The sequence below is a fragment of the Salmo salar genome, chromosome 17 (genome assembly GCF_965601325.2).
Source record: "Salmo salar chromosome 17, fSalSal1, whole genome shotgun sequence".
Classification (NCBI taxonomy): domain Eukaryota; kingdom Metazoa; phylum Chordata; class Actinopteri; order Salmoniformes; family Salmonidae; genus Salmo; species Salmo salar.
This window is the reverse complement of record NC_138307.1, coordinates 34,255,734-34,275,000: the sequence shown is the minus strand read 5'-3', so window position 1 is coordinate 34,275,000 and position 19,267 is coordinate 34,255,734. Positions and strand designations below refer to the sequence as shown.

The 19,267-nt window shown below is 44.3% G+C and overlaps 1 protein-coding gene across 1 annotated transcript in view; it reads left to right on the top strand.

The window, feature by feature from the left end:
• LOC106591129 (protein diaphanous homolog 3) overlaps window positions 1-19,267 on the top strand; it is a 667,062-nt gene that overhangs the window by 73,257 nt on the left and 574,538 nt on the right. The window contains exon 4 of the mRNA XM_082963749.1: window positions 8,533-8,637. Within this exon, the coding sequence (XP_082819875.1) occupies window positions 8,533-8,637 (105 nt within the window). The remainder of the gene's footprint in view (window positions 1-8,532; window positions 8,638-19,267) is intronic.

Here is a 19,267-nt window from a genome sequence, read left to right as displayed (position 1 = left end):
GATAATGTTTCAAGGAGCTTCAGACCAGACACAAGATAATAGTTGATAATGTTTCAAGGAGCTTCAGACCAGACACAAGATAATAGTTGATAATGTTTCAAGGAGCTTCAGACCAGACAAGATAATAGTTGATAATGTTTGAAGGAGCTTCAGACCAGACACAAGTTAATAGTTGATAATGTTTCAAGGAGCTTCAGACCAGACACAAGATAATAGTTGATAATGTTTCAAGGAGCTTCAGACCAGACACAAGATAATAGTTGATAATGTTTCAAGGAGCTTCAGACCAGACACAAGATAATAGTTGATAATGTTTCAAGGAGCTTCAGACCAGACACAAGATAATAGTAGATAATGTTTCAAGGAGCTTCAGACCAGACACAAGGTAATAGTTGATAATGTTTCAAGGAGCTTCAGACCAGACACAAGATAATAGTTGATAATGTTTCAAGGAGCTTCAGACCAGACACAAGATAATAGTTGATAATGTTTCAAGGAGCTTCAGACCAGACACAAGATAATAGTTGATAATGTTTCAAGTTCCTTGCAGTCAGGCCATGAGTAGCCACTGTGATTCATAGGATATTTATTTTTTATCAGGATATTTTCTACCTGCAGGCTGCAATGTTTTTATCTGTAGGCTTTATCTCGGCTATTTCTACGTATTTGGCAGTAGAAGTTCCTTCTAGATTTGTTATTTGCATATAATTTTGATCGACCACATGACATTGATTTTGAGACATGAAGACCTTTTATTATAAAATAAATAAAATGGTTCCATGAAAATGTTCATATTAAGATCATAACTGGCACGCAGATCAGTAGAAATGGTCGGAGAACTTGGATAACACTCCAAATGGGAAAGGTTGCCGACTGCTGGTGTAGCCTGTAACCGGCAACTTCAGGAGCCTAATGGCAGAATCTGTGAAGGCCTGCAGCAGTGAAGGAGGAGGGTCAGGAACATGTTTTTTCTTCTGGTTTGGCTATATTGATCTCTGGCTCCCTCTTGAGTCATTTGCGTCAATTTCGTGTAAGTGCTTAAAGCATCAGACATGCTCAGTATCAATATACAGTTGACACACAGGGTACGTCTATATATGGAAAAATACACGTTTAAACATTTCGACCAATCGATTGATCTAAAGACCAGATGACTCTAGGTCGACCAAGATTTTTGTTGTTGTTGGGGACAGCCCTAAGTTGCACGCCCCTGATCAATCTGAAGCAATAACGCACTGACTTTCACTATGAAATGCAAGCAAAATGGTTTTAAAACTACGATATTTTTTGATGGTCTGCATTTAAAAAATGCTTATTTCTGCAACTGTACAACCCATAAATGGTTTCTAGCCTACCACACACAGGCTTAATTCTGTCCGTGAAACTGAAACGAAATAATATAAAAATAAAATATAAATGTTTGTAATTTTGGGAATTGTCCATAATATATCTGCATGATAGTTTCACAGTATAACATACTCGCTAGTGTTGTGCTTGGCTGTGAAATTTGCCTATTAATTTCTCCCTCTGGACCGGCAGCTGTTGTCAAAATGGGAAAGCTGTTTTAACTGTGGCCGTGTTATCGCCAGTGGAAATTGGGTCAAGTGGCCAATGTAGAAATCGCTAGGTCATTAGACTGTTTGCTCAGTTTCAGTTTGTGAGAAAACGAGCACTGGAAGGTGCAGGGAATCATTGTACCATCTAATCAGGAAAAATATTGTTTTTACTGCTGTTTGAAGCTGGTGGACCAACAGTGAAAGGCTCAAGCGTGAGTCTCCACCATGTTCCGGGGAAATGTGATGCTGGTGTGGGGGGGTGGCGAGTCTTCACCATGTTCCGGGGAAATGTGATGCTGGTGTGGGGGGGTGGCGAGTCTTCACCATGTTACGGGGAAATGGGATGCTGGTGTGGGGGGGTGGCGAGTCTTCACCATGTTACGGGGAAATGGGATGCTGGTGTGGGGGGGTGGCGAGTCTTCACCATGTTACGGGGAAATGGGATGCTGGTGTGGGGGGGTGGCGAGTCTTCACCATGTTACGGGGAAATGGGATGCTGGTGTGGGGGGGTGAGTCTCCATGTTACAGGGAAATGGGATGCTGGAAAGGGGGGGATTTGTTTTGAGCACAAGCTAGTGCTGTCGCAATTCACCTAGCTTCCACATATAGGAGACATTCTAGGTGCAGCACTTTTAAACTGATGTATTTAGTAGTAATTATTTAGTTTATCTCAAAAATGACACAACTGAATTCATTTTTTAAATTTTTTAAAATTAATTAATAGAAATAACAACCAATATTTAACTTCTCTTGGGTATGTGGGACGTGACCGTCCCACCTGCGGGACACACTATTCAACAGCCAGTGAAATAGCAGGGCGCCAAATTCAAAACAACAAAGATCTCATAATTCTAATTTCTCAAACATACAACTATTTTATCCCATTTTAAAGATTCACTTCTCCTGAATCCAACCACATTGTCCGATTTCAAAAAGGCTTTACGGCAAAAGCATTGCATTAGATTATGTTAGCACATAACCTTGACAAGAAAAACTACACAGTCATTTTCCAAGCAAGGAGAGGCGTCACAAAAACCAGAAATACAGCTAAAATTAATCACTAACCTTTGATGATCTTCATCAGATGGCACTCATAGGACTTCATGTTACACAATACATGTATGTTTTGCTCGATAAAGTACATATTTATATCCAAAAACCCCATTTTACATTGGCGTGTAATGTTCAGAAATGTTTTGCCTCCCAAAACTTCCTGTGAATGAGCACATAAATTTACAGAAATACTCCTCATAAACGTTAATAAAATATTAAACTGTAATTCAAAGAATTATAGATACACCTCTCCTTAATGCAACCGCTGTGTCAGATTTAAAAAAAACAAAAAACTTTACAGCGAAAGCACACTTTGCAATAATCTGAGTAAAGCGTTCAGACACGAAACCAAACCCGCCATTTTGTGGAGTCAATAAAACTAAAATAATATTAATATATATTCACTTTGATGATCGTCATCAGAATACACTCCCAGGAATTCCAGGTCCACAATAAATGTTTGTTTTGTTCGATAAAGTCTATCATTTATGTCCAAATACCTCCTTTTTGTTCGCGCGTTCAGTCCACTACTCCAAATGCAGGAAGCGCGCAAAAATGTCACGACGAAAAGTAAAAAAAAGCTAGATTTACGTTCGTAGAAATATGTCAAACGATGTATATCATCAATCTTTAGGATGTTTTTAACAAATATTCAGTACTATTCCAACCGGACAATTCCAATGTCTTCAGAAAAGAAAAGGAACACAGCTCACACTCACGTGAGGGCGCGCATCTGAGCTCATGTCATTTCCTCACTCATCTCACACCAGGCCCTCTTGTTCGCTTCAAATTCACAGTAGAAGCCTGAAACAATGTTCTAAAGACTTTTGACATCTAGTGGAAGCCTTAGGAAGTGCAAAATGAACCCTAAGTCACTGTATAGGCAATAGGCAATCACTTGAAAAAACTACAACCCTCAGATTTCCCACTTCCTGGTTGGATTTTTCTCAGGTTTTTGCCTGCCATATGAGTTCTGTTGTACGCACAGACATCATTCAAACAGTTTTAGAAACTTCAGAGTGTTTTCTATCCAAATCTACTAATAATATGCATATCCTACCTTCTGAGCCTGAGTAGCAGGCAGTTTAATTTGGGCACGCCTTTCATCCGGACGTCAAAATACTGCCCCCTACCCTAGAGAAGCTAAAACATCTGTCTCAAACTCTCTCCATCCATGTTGGCTTCATCAAAATGGCCACACTTTACCATCCACGTGGAACATTTCAAACTGTATTTTCCACTTCAATCACTCAAAGTAACATAGGGTGCCAAATGGCAACCTATTCCCTATATAGTGCACTACTTTAGATCAGAGCCCCATAATCTCTGGTCAAAGGTAGTGCATTATTTGGGGAATAGAGCTATTTTAAGATTCAATCTGTATCTCTGTAACGTCTCTGGGCTGTTGTCTTTCTCTGTAACCTCTCTGGGCTGTTGTCTCTCTCTGTAACCTCTCTGGGCTGTTGTCTCTCTCTGTAACCTCTCTGGGCTGTTGACTCTCTCTGTAACCTCTCTGGGCCGTTGTCTCTCTCTGTAACGTCTCTGGGCTGTTGTCTCTCTCTGTAATGTCTCTGGGCTGTTGTCTCTCTCTGTAACGTCTCTGGGCTGTTGTCTCTCTCTAACGTCTCTGGGCTGTTGTCTCTCTGTAACGTCTCTGGGCTGTTGTCTCTCTGTAACGTCTCTGGGCTGTTGTCTCTCTCTGTAATGTCTCTGGGCTGTTGTCTCTCTCTGTAACCTCTCTGGGCCGTTGTCTCTCTCTGTAACCTCTCTGGGCTGTTGTCTCTCTCTGTAACGTCTCTGGGCTGTTGTCTCTCTCTGTAACGTCTCTGGGCTGTTGTCTCTCTCTGTAACGTCTCTGGGCTGTTGTCTCTCTCTGTAACCTCTCTGGGCTGTTGTCTCTCTCTGTAACGTCTCTGGGCTGTTGTCTCTCTCTGTAACCTCTCTGGGCCTTGTCTCTCTCTGTAACCTCTCTGGGCCGTTGTCTCTCTCTGTAACCTCTCTGGGCTGTTGTCTCTCTCTGTAACGTCTCTGGGCTGTTGTCTCTCTCTGTAACCTCTCTGGGCCTTGTCTCTCTCTGTAACCTCTCTGGGCCGTTGTCTCTCTCTGTAACCTCTCTGGGCCGTTGTCTCTCTCTGTAACCTCTCTGGGCCGTTGTCTCTCTCTGTAACCTCTCTGGGCCGTTGTCTCTCTCTGTAACCTCTCTGGGCCGTTGTCTCTCTCTGTAACGTCTCTGGGCCGTTGTCTCTCTCTGTAACCTCTCTGGGCCGTTGTCTCTCTCTGTAACCTCTCTGGGCTGTTGTCTCTCTCTGTAACCTCTCTGGGCTGTTGTCTCTCTCTGTAACCTCTCTGGGCTGTTGTCTCTCTCTGTAACCTCTCTGGGCCGTTGTCTCTCTCTGTAACGTCTCTGGGCCGTTGTCTCTCTCTGTAACCTCTCTGGGCCGTTGTCTCTCTGTAACGTCTCTGGGCCGTTGTCTCTCTGTAACGTCTCTGGGCCGTTGTCTCTCTCTAACGTCTCTGGGCCGTTGTCTCTCTCTGTAACGTCTCTGGGCTGTTGTCTCTCTCTGTAACCTCTCTGGGCTGTTGTCTCTCTCTGTAACCTCTCTGGGCTGTTGTCTCTCTCTGTAACCTCTCTGGGCTGTTGTCTCTCTCTGTAACGTCTCTGGGCCGTTGTCTCTCTCTAACGTCTCTGGGCCGTTGTCTCTCTCTAACGTCTCTGGGCTGTTGTCTCTCTCTAACGTCTCTGGGCTGTTGTCTCTCTCTGTAACCTCTCTGGGCTGTTGTCTCTCTCTGTAACCTCTCTGGGCCTTGTCTCTCTCTGTAACCTCTCTGGGCCGTTGTCTCTCTCTGTAACCTCTCTGGGCCGTTGTCTCTCTCTGTAACCTCTCTGGGCCGTTGTCTCTCTCTGTAACCTCTCTGGGCCGTTGTCTCTCTCTGTAACCTCTCTGGGCTGTTGTCTCTCTCTGTAACGTCTCTGGGCCGTTGTCTCTCTCTGTAACCTCTCTGGGCTGTTGTCTCTCTCTGTAACCTCTCTGGGCCGTTGTCTCTCTCTGTAACCTCTCTGGGCCGTTGTCTCTCTCTGTAACGTCTCTGGGCCGTTGTCTCTCTCTGTAACCTCTCTGGGCCGTTGTCTCTCTCTGTAACCTCTCTGGGCCGTTGTCTCTCTCTGTAACGTCTCTGGGCCGTTGTCTCTCTCTAACGTCTCTGGGCCGTTGTCTCTCTCTAACGTCTCTGGGCTGTTGTCTCTCTCTGTCACCTCTCTGGGCTGTTGTCTCTCTCTGTCACCTCTCTGGGCTGTTGTCTCTCTCTGTCACCTCTCTGGGCTGTTGTCTCTCTCTGTAACGTCTCTGGGCTGTTGTCTCTCTGTAACGTCTCTGGGCTGTTGTCTCTCTGTAACGTCTCTGGGCCGTTGTCTCTCTCTAACGTCTCTGGGCCGTTGTCTCTCTCTAACGTCTCTGGGCTGTTGTCTCTCTCTGTAACCTCTCTGGGCTGTTGTCTCTCTCTGTAACCTCTCTGGGCCTTGTCTCTCTCTGTAACCTCTCTGGGCCGTTGTCTCTCTCTGTAACCTCTCTGGGCCGTTGTCTCTCTCTGTAACCTCTCTGGGCTGTTGTCTCTCTCTGTAACCTCTCTGGGCCGTTGTCTCTCTCTGTAACCTCTCTGGGCTGTTGTCTCTCTCTGTAACGTCTCTGGGCCGTTGTCTCTCTCTGTAACCTCTCTGGGCTGTTGTCTCTCTCTGTAACCTCTCTGGGCTGTTGTCTCTCTCTGTAACCTCTCTGGGCCGTTGTCTCTCTCTGTAACCTCTCTGGGCCGTTGTCTCTCTCTGTAACCTCTCTGGGCTGTTGTCTCTCTCTGTAACCTCTCTGGGCTGTTGTCTCTCTCTGTAACGTCTCTGGGCTGTTGTCTCTCTGTAACGTCTCTGGGCCGTTGTCTCTCTCTCTCTCTGTAACCTCTCTGGGCTGTTGTCTCTCTCTGTAACCTCTCTGGGCTGTTGTCTCTCTCTGTAACGTCTCTGGGCTGTTGTCTCTCTGTAACGTCTCTGGGCCGTTGTCTCTCTCTCTCTCTGTAACCTCTCTGTTGCCTGTATCTACCACTGTCAGTGTCACCATTCCATGCAGCCAAGGCCTCAAGAGAACAGGCCATCACACAGTCAGGATGTTACAACACTGGGGTTCCATCCCAAATGGCACCCTATTCCCTACATAGTGCACTACTTTAGACCCTAGTCCCTATATAGTGCACTACTTTAGACCAGAGCCCTTTGGCACCCTATTCCCTATATAGTGCCCTGCTTCAGACCAGAGCTCTTTGGAACCCTATTCCCTATATAGTGCCCTGCTTTAGACCAGAGCCCTTTGGAACCCTATTCCCTATATAGTGCCCTGCTTTAGACCGGAACCCTATTCCCTATATAGTGCCCTGCTTCAGACCAGAGCCCTTTGGCACCCTATTCCCTATATAGTGCCCTGCTTCAGACCAGAGCTCTTTGGAACCCTATTCCCTACATAGTGCCCTGCTTCAGACCAGAGCCCTATGGGGCACTATATAGGGAACACGCTGCCATTTTGGGATGCAGTATGGATCTCTCTTCTCTTTTCACGCTGGCTGTTTCCATAAAGTCCAATCACGTTTCCATTTTATACGGCATCTTTTAACTTCCTGAAGGATGGGACAAATGGAACAACAAGTGGTCTGTCTATCAGACGGACACCCACAGAGATCCTGTTAAATAATGATTTCATATGGAATTCTACGGTTATACCTCCGCAACGCTCTTTTTGAAAAGATAAAGGCAATTAATGATATGGCCTTTTAATTCGTACTTACTCGTTCATTAACTACACTCAGGTGTTAGGTTTTAATCCAATATGCTTTTTAAAGTGGGAAGATGAATGAAATGTCAAGACAATTTTGTTGAACCTTTTTTACAAGCCTGTGGATTTCCCAGTAATAACTGAGGTTTTTCTAGCTAAAGAGATCAACATGGAGATGTTTACACCAGATGTACAGGGTGGATTCTACTCAGGGCTCTAACATGGAGATGTTTACACCAGATGTACAGGGTGGATCCTACTCAGGGCTCTAACATGGAGATGTTTACACCAGATGTACAGGGTGGATCCTACTCAGGGCTCTAACATGGAGATGTTTACACCAGATGTACAGGGTGGAGCCTACTCAGGGCTCTAACATGGAGATGTTAACACCAGATGTACAGGGTGGATCCTACTCAGGGCTCTAACATGGAGATGTTTACACCAGATGTACAGGGTGGATCCTACTCAGGGCTCTAACATGGAGATGTTTACACCAGATGTACAGGGTGGATCCTACTCAGGGCTCTAACATGGAGATGTTTACACCAGATGTACAGGGTGGATCCTACTCAGGGCTCTAACATGGAGATGTTTACACCAGATGTACAGGGTGGATCCTACTCAGGGCTCTAACATGGAGATGTTTACACCAGATGTACAGGGTGGATCCTACTCAGGGCTCTAACATGGAGATGTTTACACCAGATGTACAGGGTGGATCCTACTCAGGGCTCTAACATGGAGATGTTTACACCAGATGTACAGGTTGGATGCGACTCAGGGCTCTAACATGGAGATGTTTACACCAGATGTACAGGTTGGATGCGACTCAGGGCTCTAACATGGAGATGTTTACACCAGATGTACAGGTTGGATGCGACTCAGGGCTCTAACATGGGGATGTTTACACCAGATGTACAGGTTGGATGCGACTCAGGGCTCTAACATGGAGATGTTTACACCAGATGTACAGGTTGGATGCGACTCAGGGCTACAACATGGCCTTTAATGTTTCACCAGTTCAGCTCTGTTACTGGGAGACCACTGCTCAGAGTGGGCTTCAACTATTAAACCTGCCTAACGTATATTTATCTCTCTCCCCCCCCCCCCAGGAGGATATGAACCTGAATGAGGACAAGAAGGCTCCTCTGAGAGAGAAAGATCTGACCACCAAGAGAGAGATGGTTATCCAGTACATCGTTACAGCCTCCAAAACAGTAGGTGGAGAATTACTGTTCATAATGTGGTGGGGAACTGAGGCTTGTAGTGGCGTGGGGCTGGGGGACAGTGGCTGGGGACTGTGTGTGTGTGTGGGGCTAGGGACAGTGTGTGTGTGAGGCTAGGGGACAGTGTGTGTGGAACACCAGTACCTCTTAACCCTGTCACTTCTAACTGAGCCCGTGTGATTTCTACCTTAATATCGCTATGGGATGGTGTCTCTGCTCTGTGTGGTTCAGGCCTGGCTCATACCAGGGCATCAGACTGGCCAGGTTAGGGAGGCCAGGATGCCTCTTAGCTGGGGTTAATTAGCACCCTATTCCCTATATAGCATCAAGCCGGCACTTATGAACTGTAACTGCAGTCGGTCCTCCGTGTTAAATATCCCCTGTTGGCCTGTTAAACCATCACAGGGTTGTAACATAATTCCACTACCGCTACTTATTCTCCCATTACCTAATGTAACCATTACCTAATGTAACCATAACCTATTCTACCATTACCTAATGTAACCATGACCTATTCTACCATTACCTAATGTAACCATGACCTATTCTACCATTACCTAATGTAACCATTACCTAATGTAACCATTACCTAATGTAACCATTACCTAATGTAACCATAAGCCTATTCTACCATTACCTAATGTAACCATGACCTATTCTACCATTACCTAATGTAACCATGACCTATTCTACCATTACCTAATGTAACCATTACCTAATGTAACCATAACCTATTCTACCATTACCTAATGTAACCATAACCTATTCTACCATTACCTAATGTAACCATGACCTATTCTACCATTACCTAATGTAACCATTACCTAATGTAACCATAACCTATTCTACCATTACCTAATGTAACCATGACCTATTCTACCATTACCTAATGTAACCATTACCTAATGTAACCATAACCTATTCTACCATTACCTAATGTAACCATGACCTATTCTACCATTACCTAATGTAACCATTACCTAATGTAACCATAACCTATTCTACCATTACCTAATGTAACCATTACCTATTCTAACATTACCTAATGTAACCATGACCTATTCTACCATTACCTAATCTGCCTCGATTACTACCTAATCTAACTGCTACCTAATGTAACCATTACCTAATGTAACCATTACCTAATCTGCCTCGATTACTACCTAATCTAACTGCTACCTAATGTAACCATTACCTATTCTACCATTACCTAATGTAATCATTACCTATTCTATCTCTATCACTACCTGATCTACCGCTACCTAATCTAACCACTAACCTTTACCTAATCTACCATTACCTAATCTATCCCCTAGCTAATCTACCCGTTACCTAATCTCCCACTACCTACCTAATCCTGCTTTTGGCTGGCTTTGCTTTAGTTGTTTTATCTTGTTTGTTCACTTTCTGTCTCACTCTCACTCTCAATCTCTCCCTCTTTCTCTCTCCTCTCTCACACACATCTGGCATATGAAACCACCAGTTAGTGTTAAATTATAGAGCGCTTGGCACACCATCCTTGGAGGATGTGATAATGTTGGAGTGCTGGAAGATATTGGATGATTCATTGTTGTTCATGTGTCTGTTGCTCTCTGGATTGTCCTCGTGTCTGGAGTTTCAATGAGCTTCAACCTGTTTGGTTTTTTTCTCTTCTCCCTCATGCACCCTATTCCCTATAGCGTGCACTACTTCTGACCAGGGCTCAGGGTGCCATTTGGGACTCGCCCGTAGAGAGCAGACCAACAGTACCTTGAGTAGCCGTGATAAAACTGTCAAGGTCCAGAAAATGATTGAATCTGTAAAGAAAACGGTAACACCTGGCTTCCAAACAATTTTGTTTTCTTCAAAAATATAAAAGGGACCATTTTCTACATTGATTTCAATTAAAAATCCCCCCCTGGGGGACTGGAACCTTTTTACAGGGACTAGTGGTGTATTAAAAAGTCAAGGTGCTTTGATAAGGCAGATTATTAAACATATATGGACCAGGACTTAACGTGGTCCCTGGAGCGCGGAGAACAGAGTGCGTTGTGGCGATCGATATGTATACCTTAGCTAGTATTTTAGAATAAAGTAACAAAAACATTGGTTAAAAAAGAAAGGGAAACTTTTATCGTACTTCAGGGCGGGTCTCTACGCTCTGTGTGTGTGTGTGTGTGTGTGTGTGTGTGTGTGTGTGTGTGTGTGTGTGTGTGTGTGTGTGTGTGTGTGTGTGTGTGTGTGTGTGTGTGTGTGTGTGTGTGTGTGTGTGTGTGTGTGTGTGTGTGTGTGTGTGTGTGTGTGTGTGTGTGAGAGTGAGTGAGAGGAGGGCATATATCTCCTTGTTGTAAAGTGTGACGTTAGCTTTGTGCTGTTAATAGGCATATTCTGGCCTTGTTATTTGCTCCTCATCTGTCTCAGACCGTGGCTATGGCACTCTATTCCCTATGTAGTACACTACATTTGACCTGGCCAATAGGGAATAGGGTGCCATTTGGGACTCACACTGTGATGTATAGAGAGGTGATACTTCACGGGGAAACTGCTGCATCCAATCACAACCAACCAGCACCAGACGAAATAACAGCAAGCAAAATAGAAAAGGGTTACCTTCCATATGGCACCCTATTCCCTTTTTAGAGTGCACTACTTTAGACCAGGGCTATATGGCACCCTATTCCCTATATAGTGCACTACTTTAGACCAGGTCTATATGGCACCCTATTCCCTATATAGTGCACTACTTTAGACCAGAGCCCTATGGCACCCTATTCCCTATATAGTGCACTACTTTAGACCAGAGTCCTATTGAACCCTATTCCCTATATAGTGCACTACTTTAGACCAGGGCACAAAGACAGATTGGAACTCTATTACCTGGATAGGGCACTAAGGTGAAACATAGACCACTATATAGGGAGTAGGGCGCCGTTATAGCCTATAGTTGTCTGGGTGATTCATAGCGGCTAACATGTAATGTAAACCTCCAACCACCATTAACTACCAGACAGGTGTATTTAATGTTACCATTGGTTTCTCTGTTCTGTAGCTGGTCTTCTTCTTCTCCTGTTAACTACCAGACAGGTGTATATAATGTTGGTTTCTCTGTTCTGTAGCTGGTCTTCTTCTTCTCCTGTTAACTACCAGACAGGTGTATATAATGTTGGTTTCTCTGTTCTGTAGCTGGTCTTCTTCTTCTCCTGTTAACTACCAGACAGGTGTATATAATGTTGGTTTCTCTGTTCTGTAGCTGGTCTTCTTCTTCTCCTGTTAACTACCAGACAGGTGTATATAATGTTGGTTTCTCTGTTCTGTAGCTGGTCTTCTTCTTCTCCTGTTAACTACCAGACAGGTGTATATAATGTTGGTTTCTCTGTTCTGTAGCTGGTCTTCTTCTTCTCCTGTTAACTACCAGACAGGTGTATATAATGTTGGTTTCTCTGTTCTGTAGCTGGTCTTCTTCTTCTCCTGTCCTCTTTATCAGCTGATGTTAATGGAGCTATTCATTTGAATGATATCAGAGTCATCGTGTGATTGGAAGGTTATCTCTAGGTACACACACACACTCTCACACACACACACACACACACACACACACACACACACACACACACACACACACACACACACACACACACACACACACACACACACACACACACTCTTTATCAGTAGTCTATGCTGTAGAAGGGATATGTGATTGTGTCTCAATGTAATCAAGGTATGAAATGATAATTTTCTCATACAATCTCTTTTTGTGTCTTAGTTGTGGTCAGCGTACAAATGATTATAATTATGTTCCAGACGATAAAACTCGGGCCTGTGGCTGAATCTAGTTACTCACTGCTGGCCTAGAAATACCTTAACTGTGGCTGAATCTAGTTACTCACCGCTGGCCTAGAAAGACCTTAACTGTGGCTGAATCTAGTTACTCACCGCTGGCCTAGAAATACCTTAACTGTGGCTGAATCTAGTTACTCACCGCTGGCCTAGAAAGACCTTAACTGTGGCTGAATCTAGTTACTCACCGCTGGCCTAGAAAGACCTTAACTGTGGCTGAATCTAGTTACTCACCGCTGGCCTAGAAAGACCTTAACTGTGGCTGAATCTAGTTACTCATCGCTGGCCTAGAAAGACCTTAACTGTGGCTGACTCTTATTTACATTTTAAGTTTTCAATTTAGGAAACTTATTCTAATAATAGTAGAGTTTTTAAATGGTTCAGTGTGTCATCAGTATTCCTCATGTCAGTCATTGCAGACCTTAGAGAGCTCTTTATAAAACCTGTCTACATCAACTAGCTCATTTCCGCTAACGTTTTTTTTTGTCAGGTTTTGTATCGAATTGCAAGATAATGAGCTTTTTAATAAAAAGCAACATGTTCTTTTGCACCCCGTGGCAAAAAAATTATGTGTAGAATTGCAGGAAGTAAGCTTTTTAAAACGGGAAAATGTTCTCTCCGCCAACGAGGGGTGTGAACAGTTTTGTGCTGGAAGGAGGATATGAGTGAATAAGTTTGGGGAACCGCTGTCGTAATGGATGTCTCTCGTCATATTCCAAAAAGCCGTACTAGATTTGAAACAAAATGAGGAGAGAACGTTGAAGTTTTTTTTTCTTCAATGTTTCTGTCCTATTTATTTTCCTTTTCTCCTCCGGAAGCTGCAGGGTTCTGCAGGGTTCTGCAGGGTTCTCCAGGGTGTTTGTTAAGAAAAGCCATGGTAGCGTTGTCTTGACTCTGCATACAGTCAGTCCAGCCATGAGCCAAGATTTACTTGTCTGCTATTCTGAAACAGCTTTTGACAATCGCCCAGAGCGATTGTCTTTTGGTTGCTTTCTAAATGGCATCCTATGCCCTATATAGTGCACTACTTTAGGCTAGGACCCGTAGGGCTCTAATCAAACGTAGTGCACTACTTTAGGCCAGGACCCGTAGGGCTCTAATCAAACGTAGTGCACTACTTTAGGCCAGGACCCGTAGGGCTCTAATCAAACGTAGTGCACTACTTTAGACCAGGTCCAATAGGGCTCTAATGAAACATAGTGCACTACTTTAGGCCAGGACCCGTAGGGCTCTAATCAAACATAGTGCACTACTTTAGACCAGGTCCAATAGGGCTCTAATGAAACATAGTGCACTGCTTTAGACCAGGTCCAATAGGGCTCTAATGAAACACAGTGCACTGCTTTAGACCAGGACCAATAGGGCTCTAATGAAACACAGTGCACTGCTTTAGACCAGGACCAATAGGGCTCTAATGAAACACAGTGCACTGCTTTAGACCAGGACCAATAGGGCTCTAATGAAACACAGTGCACTGCTTTAGACCAGGACCAATAGGGCTCTAATGAAACACAGTGCACTGCTTTAGACCAGGACCAATAGGGCTCTAATGAAACACAGTGCACTGCTTTAGACCAGGACCAATAGGGCTCTAATGAAACACAGTGCACTGCTTTAGACCAGGACCAATAGGGCTCTAATGAAACACAGTGCACTGCTTTAGACCAGGACCAATAGGGCTCTAATGAAACACAGTGCACTGCTTTAGACCAGGACCAATAGGGCTCTAATGAAACACAGTGCACTGCTTTAGACCAGGACCAATAGGGCTCTAATGAAACACAGTGCACTGCTTTAGACCAGGACCAATAGGGCTCTAATGAAACACAGTGCACTGCTTTAGACCAGGACCAATAGGGCTCTAATGAAACACAGTGCACTGCTTTAGACCAGGACCAATAGGGCTCTAATGAAACACAGTGCACTGCTTTAGACCAGGACCAATAGGGCTCTAATGAAACGCAGTGCACTGCTTTAGACCAGGACCAATAGGGCTCTAATGAAACGCAGTGCACTGCTTTAGACCAGGACCAATAGGGCTCTAATGAAACGCAGTGCACTGCGTATGGAATAAAGAGCTGTTGTGGGTTTGGGTTGTGTGTTGGTACCGGACGTTGGATGAATATCTCCACTTTAAATTAAGATTCAACACCACTGCTGACCAGGGGAGGTTTCCTCTCAGAATGTCGCCTGTGGCGCCTTATCTCTGCGTTACCATGGAGACCGCTCTGTTTACAAATGTACGTTTTAAAATCGACTAATTGCTGTGTGCGGGAGACGGCTTGCTAATCAGTTAAAAAACAAACAAAAAAAAAACGTCTGCTTTTAGCATATTTTTCTTGACACAGTTTTTTGTGGTGGGTTTTCAACATAATAGTCGAGTAGGCTTTGTGTGAAGCGACAGCAATTAGATGTGCTGACCAGTTAGATTTCCCGTCACATGTTGTTTACAGCAGACCGTACAATGTCTGTCAACAGGTCTGTTTATATTGCAGTCTGTACTCACCCTGCTGGCAGTACTAAAGCCTTCCTGCATAGAGAAAGGTGCTGGATCATTGTCTCAGAGAGTTGATGATGAATGGAGTGGCCTCAGCCTGCCTTTTAATACCCGATGATCACAGAAACAGAACAGAGAGAGAGAGAGAGATTCATTAAAACAAAAGAAACGGAGGGGGGAGAGAGAGAGTGAGATTCATTAAAACAAAAGATACGGGGGGGAGGAGGGAAGAGGGAGAGAGAGAGTCCATTCCAAGGACAGTAGCACCATTTAGGTAGTGTCTGTATTCATCAGTCACATTAAGAGCACCTTCTCTTCACACACAGAGAGAGAGAGAGAGAGAGAGAGAGAGAGAGAGAGAGAGAGAGAGAGAGAAAAAGGTTTGAAGCCGAGCAGACTAATTTAAAGGTTGTATGAACAACCATGACTGAGTTACCTGCCTCAGCGAGATCCTCCTCCTTCATTAGCCTAAACCTTAAATAAGGTTTCCTTCTTCTCTCTGTCTCCGTGTGGGGCGATACGATTCGTTACAGAGAGACACTTTGAGAGAGCTGATGACAGAGGGACACTTTGAGAGAGCTGATGACAGAGGGACACTTTGAGAGAGCTGATGACAGAGGGACACTTTGAGAGAGCTGGATAGAAAGAACATTGAGTTGATCACTTCCTGTTGGTCTGGATGTTTTTGTCTCCACTCGGATAAATTGGACTCCATTCTGTTCTCTCCTCGGACACCATCAGTGTCTCACCGATGTGTCTGCTTAGATTCTGGAGGTCTTAATTGGTCCACGACACTTCACCTAAATAAGATGCTTGAAAGGTAGTGAAGACATGGAGCCTCATGAACGAGTCAGCAGCGTTCTCCCATTTTTATTGTTTATCCTATGAGGCTATAAAGCAGGCCAACTCAAATCTCCTCCGAGCCCCTTCCACTGCTGCTTTTCCTTCTGCCCCCTCTCATCAGGGAGTGGTTGTTATACCTGGCTATCCAGCTCAGTCTAATGAATGATCAGGTAAAGCAGGAACCCAGCAGTACTGTGGACCTCCACCCTCAAAATACCCTTAATATCAAGTCATCTGATTTGGTTTAGAAATGTCTCCTATCGTCTCACAGTAGACTGTCTGTGTCCCAAACGGCACCCTATGCTCTGCATAGTGGACCACTTTTCACCGTAACCCTATGGTCCCTGGTGGAAAGGAGTACGCTGCGTAGGCATCAGGGTGGTAGTTGGGAAGATTGTAGACTTGCTCAGCCCTTATCATTCCTCCTCCTAACTCCACTCTGGCAGTCGGTGAACGGGCTGGAGGTTAGAACAGTGGTGTGTAGCGTGTCCATAGACGTGGAGCAGGAGGACACGTATGTGCAATATCCGCCGCCCCGCTCCCTCGCTGAGAAGGGGACTGCTCTCATCCGGAGCAGAATAATTCACAATAAAGGAACTGTGGCGTTCCAGATTGGATCTCTCACTCTCTCTGTGTGTCTCTCTGTGTGTCTCTCTGTGTGTCTCTCTGTGTGTCTCTCTCTGTCTCTGTCTCCCTCACCTCCTCTTTCCCCATCTCTCTCACTCCATCTATTCATCTCTCTCTCTGTCTATTCCTCTCTCTCTCTTTGTCTCCCTCACCCTCTTTCTCCATCTCTGTCTGTCTACTCCTCTCTCTCGTTTTCCAACATGGACTGTCCACTGTGTGTTATCTAGCGTGTCTCTCAGAGATCTGCCAGAGCTGATGAAGATGAATAGAGTGAACAGTGAAGGGATGGAAGGATCACTGTTGTGGAGAGTCTACTGTGAGGGAGTGGACTTGGCAAATAGCACGCAATTACCCACAGTACCTTGAGAAAGTGTTCACCTTTTGTTTTGTTACAAGGTTGGATTAAAATGGATTTAATTCTTCTTTTTTGTTGTTGTCAACGATCTACACAAAATACTCAGAAGATAAAGTCTAACATTTGTAAATAAATATAATATGAAAAATAAAAGATGAAAAATAAAAGATATCTTGATTATATAAGTATTTATATAAGTATTCAACTCCCTGAGTCAATACATGTTACAATCACCTATTATAGCAGTCTTTCTGGGTATGTCTCTAAGAGCTTTCCACACCTGGATTGTACTCTATTTGCACATTAATCTTTAAAATAAATTATTCTAGCTCTGTCAAGTTGATTGTTGATCATTGCTAGATAGTAATTTTCAAGTCTTGCCATAGATTTTCAAGCCGTTTTCAGTCTAAACTGTAACTCGGCCACTCAGGAACATTCACTGTCTTCTTGGTAAACAACTCCAGTGTAGATTTGGCCTTGTGTTTTAGGTTATTGTCCTGCTGAAAGGTGAATTCATCTCCCAGTGTCTGTTGTAAAGCAGACTGAACCAGGTTTTCCTCTGAGTTTCCCTGTGTTTAGCTCTATTACCTTTATTGTAATCCTAAAAAAACTCCCTAGTTCTTGCCGATGACAAGCATACCCATAACATGATGCAGCCACCACCAAGCTTGAAAATATGAAGTGGTATTCAGTGATGTGTTGTTCGATTTGCTGCAAATAAATCTTTGTATTCGGGACATAGAGTACATTTTATTTTTACTTTAGCGCCTTATTGCAAACAGGATACATGCTTTTTTATATTTGTATTCTGTACATACTTCCTTTTCACTCTGTCATTTAGGATACTATTTTGGAGTAACTACAATGTTGTTGATCCATCCTCAGTTTTCTCCTATCACAGCCACTAAATGCTGTAACTGTTTTAAAGTTTCCAATGGGCCTCATAGTGAAATCCCTGAGCAGTTTTCTTCCTCTTCGGCAACTGAGTTAGGAAGGGGGCTTGTATCTTCATAGTGTCTGGGACATAGCCCGTCACGTTGTCCAACCATACCAGATTTCTAATACTCCCTTCTACCCCTCTAACATGGTGGTGTTGGGGGCTCCTGAGTGGCACAGCTGTCCAAACCACTGTATTTCAGTGTTAGAGGCGTCACTACAGACCCTGGTTTGATTCCAGTCTGTATCATAACCGGCCATGATTGGGAGTCCCATGGGGCAGTGCACAATTGTCCCAATTTGTTCTTAATGGACTTGCCTAGTTAAATAAAGGTTAAATAACAAAAATAGAATATAAAATGACTTGGGTTTTGACCTATCTCATAGGACAGCATGTGAAGATCTGTTAGCTTTGAGTCCACTGGAAAAGGAAACTGCTTCTGAGACATTTGACATTGTAAGGAAGGACTTCCATTGAGGTCTAACCTTCAAGCCCCCACTATGGAAACTCCAACCTTGGTCCAAGGCTGACACTATGGAAACTCCAACCTTGGTCCAAGGCTGACACTATGGAAACTCCAACCTTGGTCCAAGGCTGACACTATGGAAACTCCAACCTTGGTCCAAGGCTGACACTATGGAAACTCCAACCTTGGTCCAAGGCTGACACTATGGAAACTCCAACCTTGGTCCAAGGCTGACACTATGGAAACTCCAACCTTGGTCCAAGGCTGACACTATGGAAACTCCAACCTTGGTCCAAGGCTGACACTATGGAAACTCCAACCTTGGTCCAAGGCTGACACTATGGAAACTCCAACCTTGGTCCAAGGCTGACACTATGGAAACTCCAACCTTGGGCCAAGGCTGACACTATGGAAACAGATGGAAACTCCAACCCAATGGCCCCACTGTGTACTTCTGGGGTTGGCATGAACTCTGTATTGCAACTTGCATGAGGTAAAACTGAAAATTTTTCCCAGAACTGACTGACTGGCAAACTTTAGCGTTGTTAAGGAGTCTTTCTCCCTCTTGGCTTCATTTAGTTGTGAGCAGTCATGTTTTCCCCGTAACATTACCAACTTCCCCTTCTTCAGAAAACCCGTCCCAATTATACAGTGAGCTACAGAACAGTGAATCCTCTGACTCGGGCATATCCCAGAATTAATTGGCCACAGTTTTAGTGTGTTTTTGTCTTTTAGAAACAGAGAGCTACCAAAACTATTTAACTTCTGATCAACAGCTCTAACAGAAGGAAGACTGGAGCCAAGCGTCGTCAGGGGATTTGTTGGCCTCGTAGAAAGTTTCTGTCCCCTCTGGCTCCTGCTGTGGCTGTGCTGCACTGGGTCATTTCCCCGGGCTCTGGGCGAGGCGTGCCAGCCACAACTTTTTTGAGGGGTTTTTACTCAGTGTTTTCAGTTCGCTCTTTCTTTTATTTCTTTCTTTCTTCCCATGTAATTATTGCAGGGCTTTGTGCCTGTACCTAGTGGGATGTTCAGGGCATCCTAAATGTCTACGCCCCTCCCTCCTTCCCTCCCCAGTCG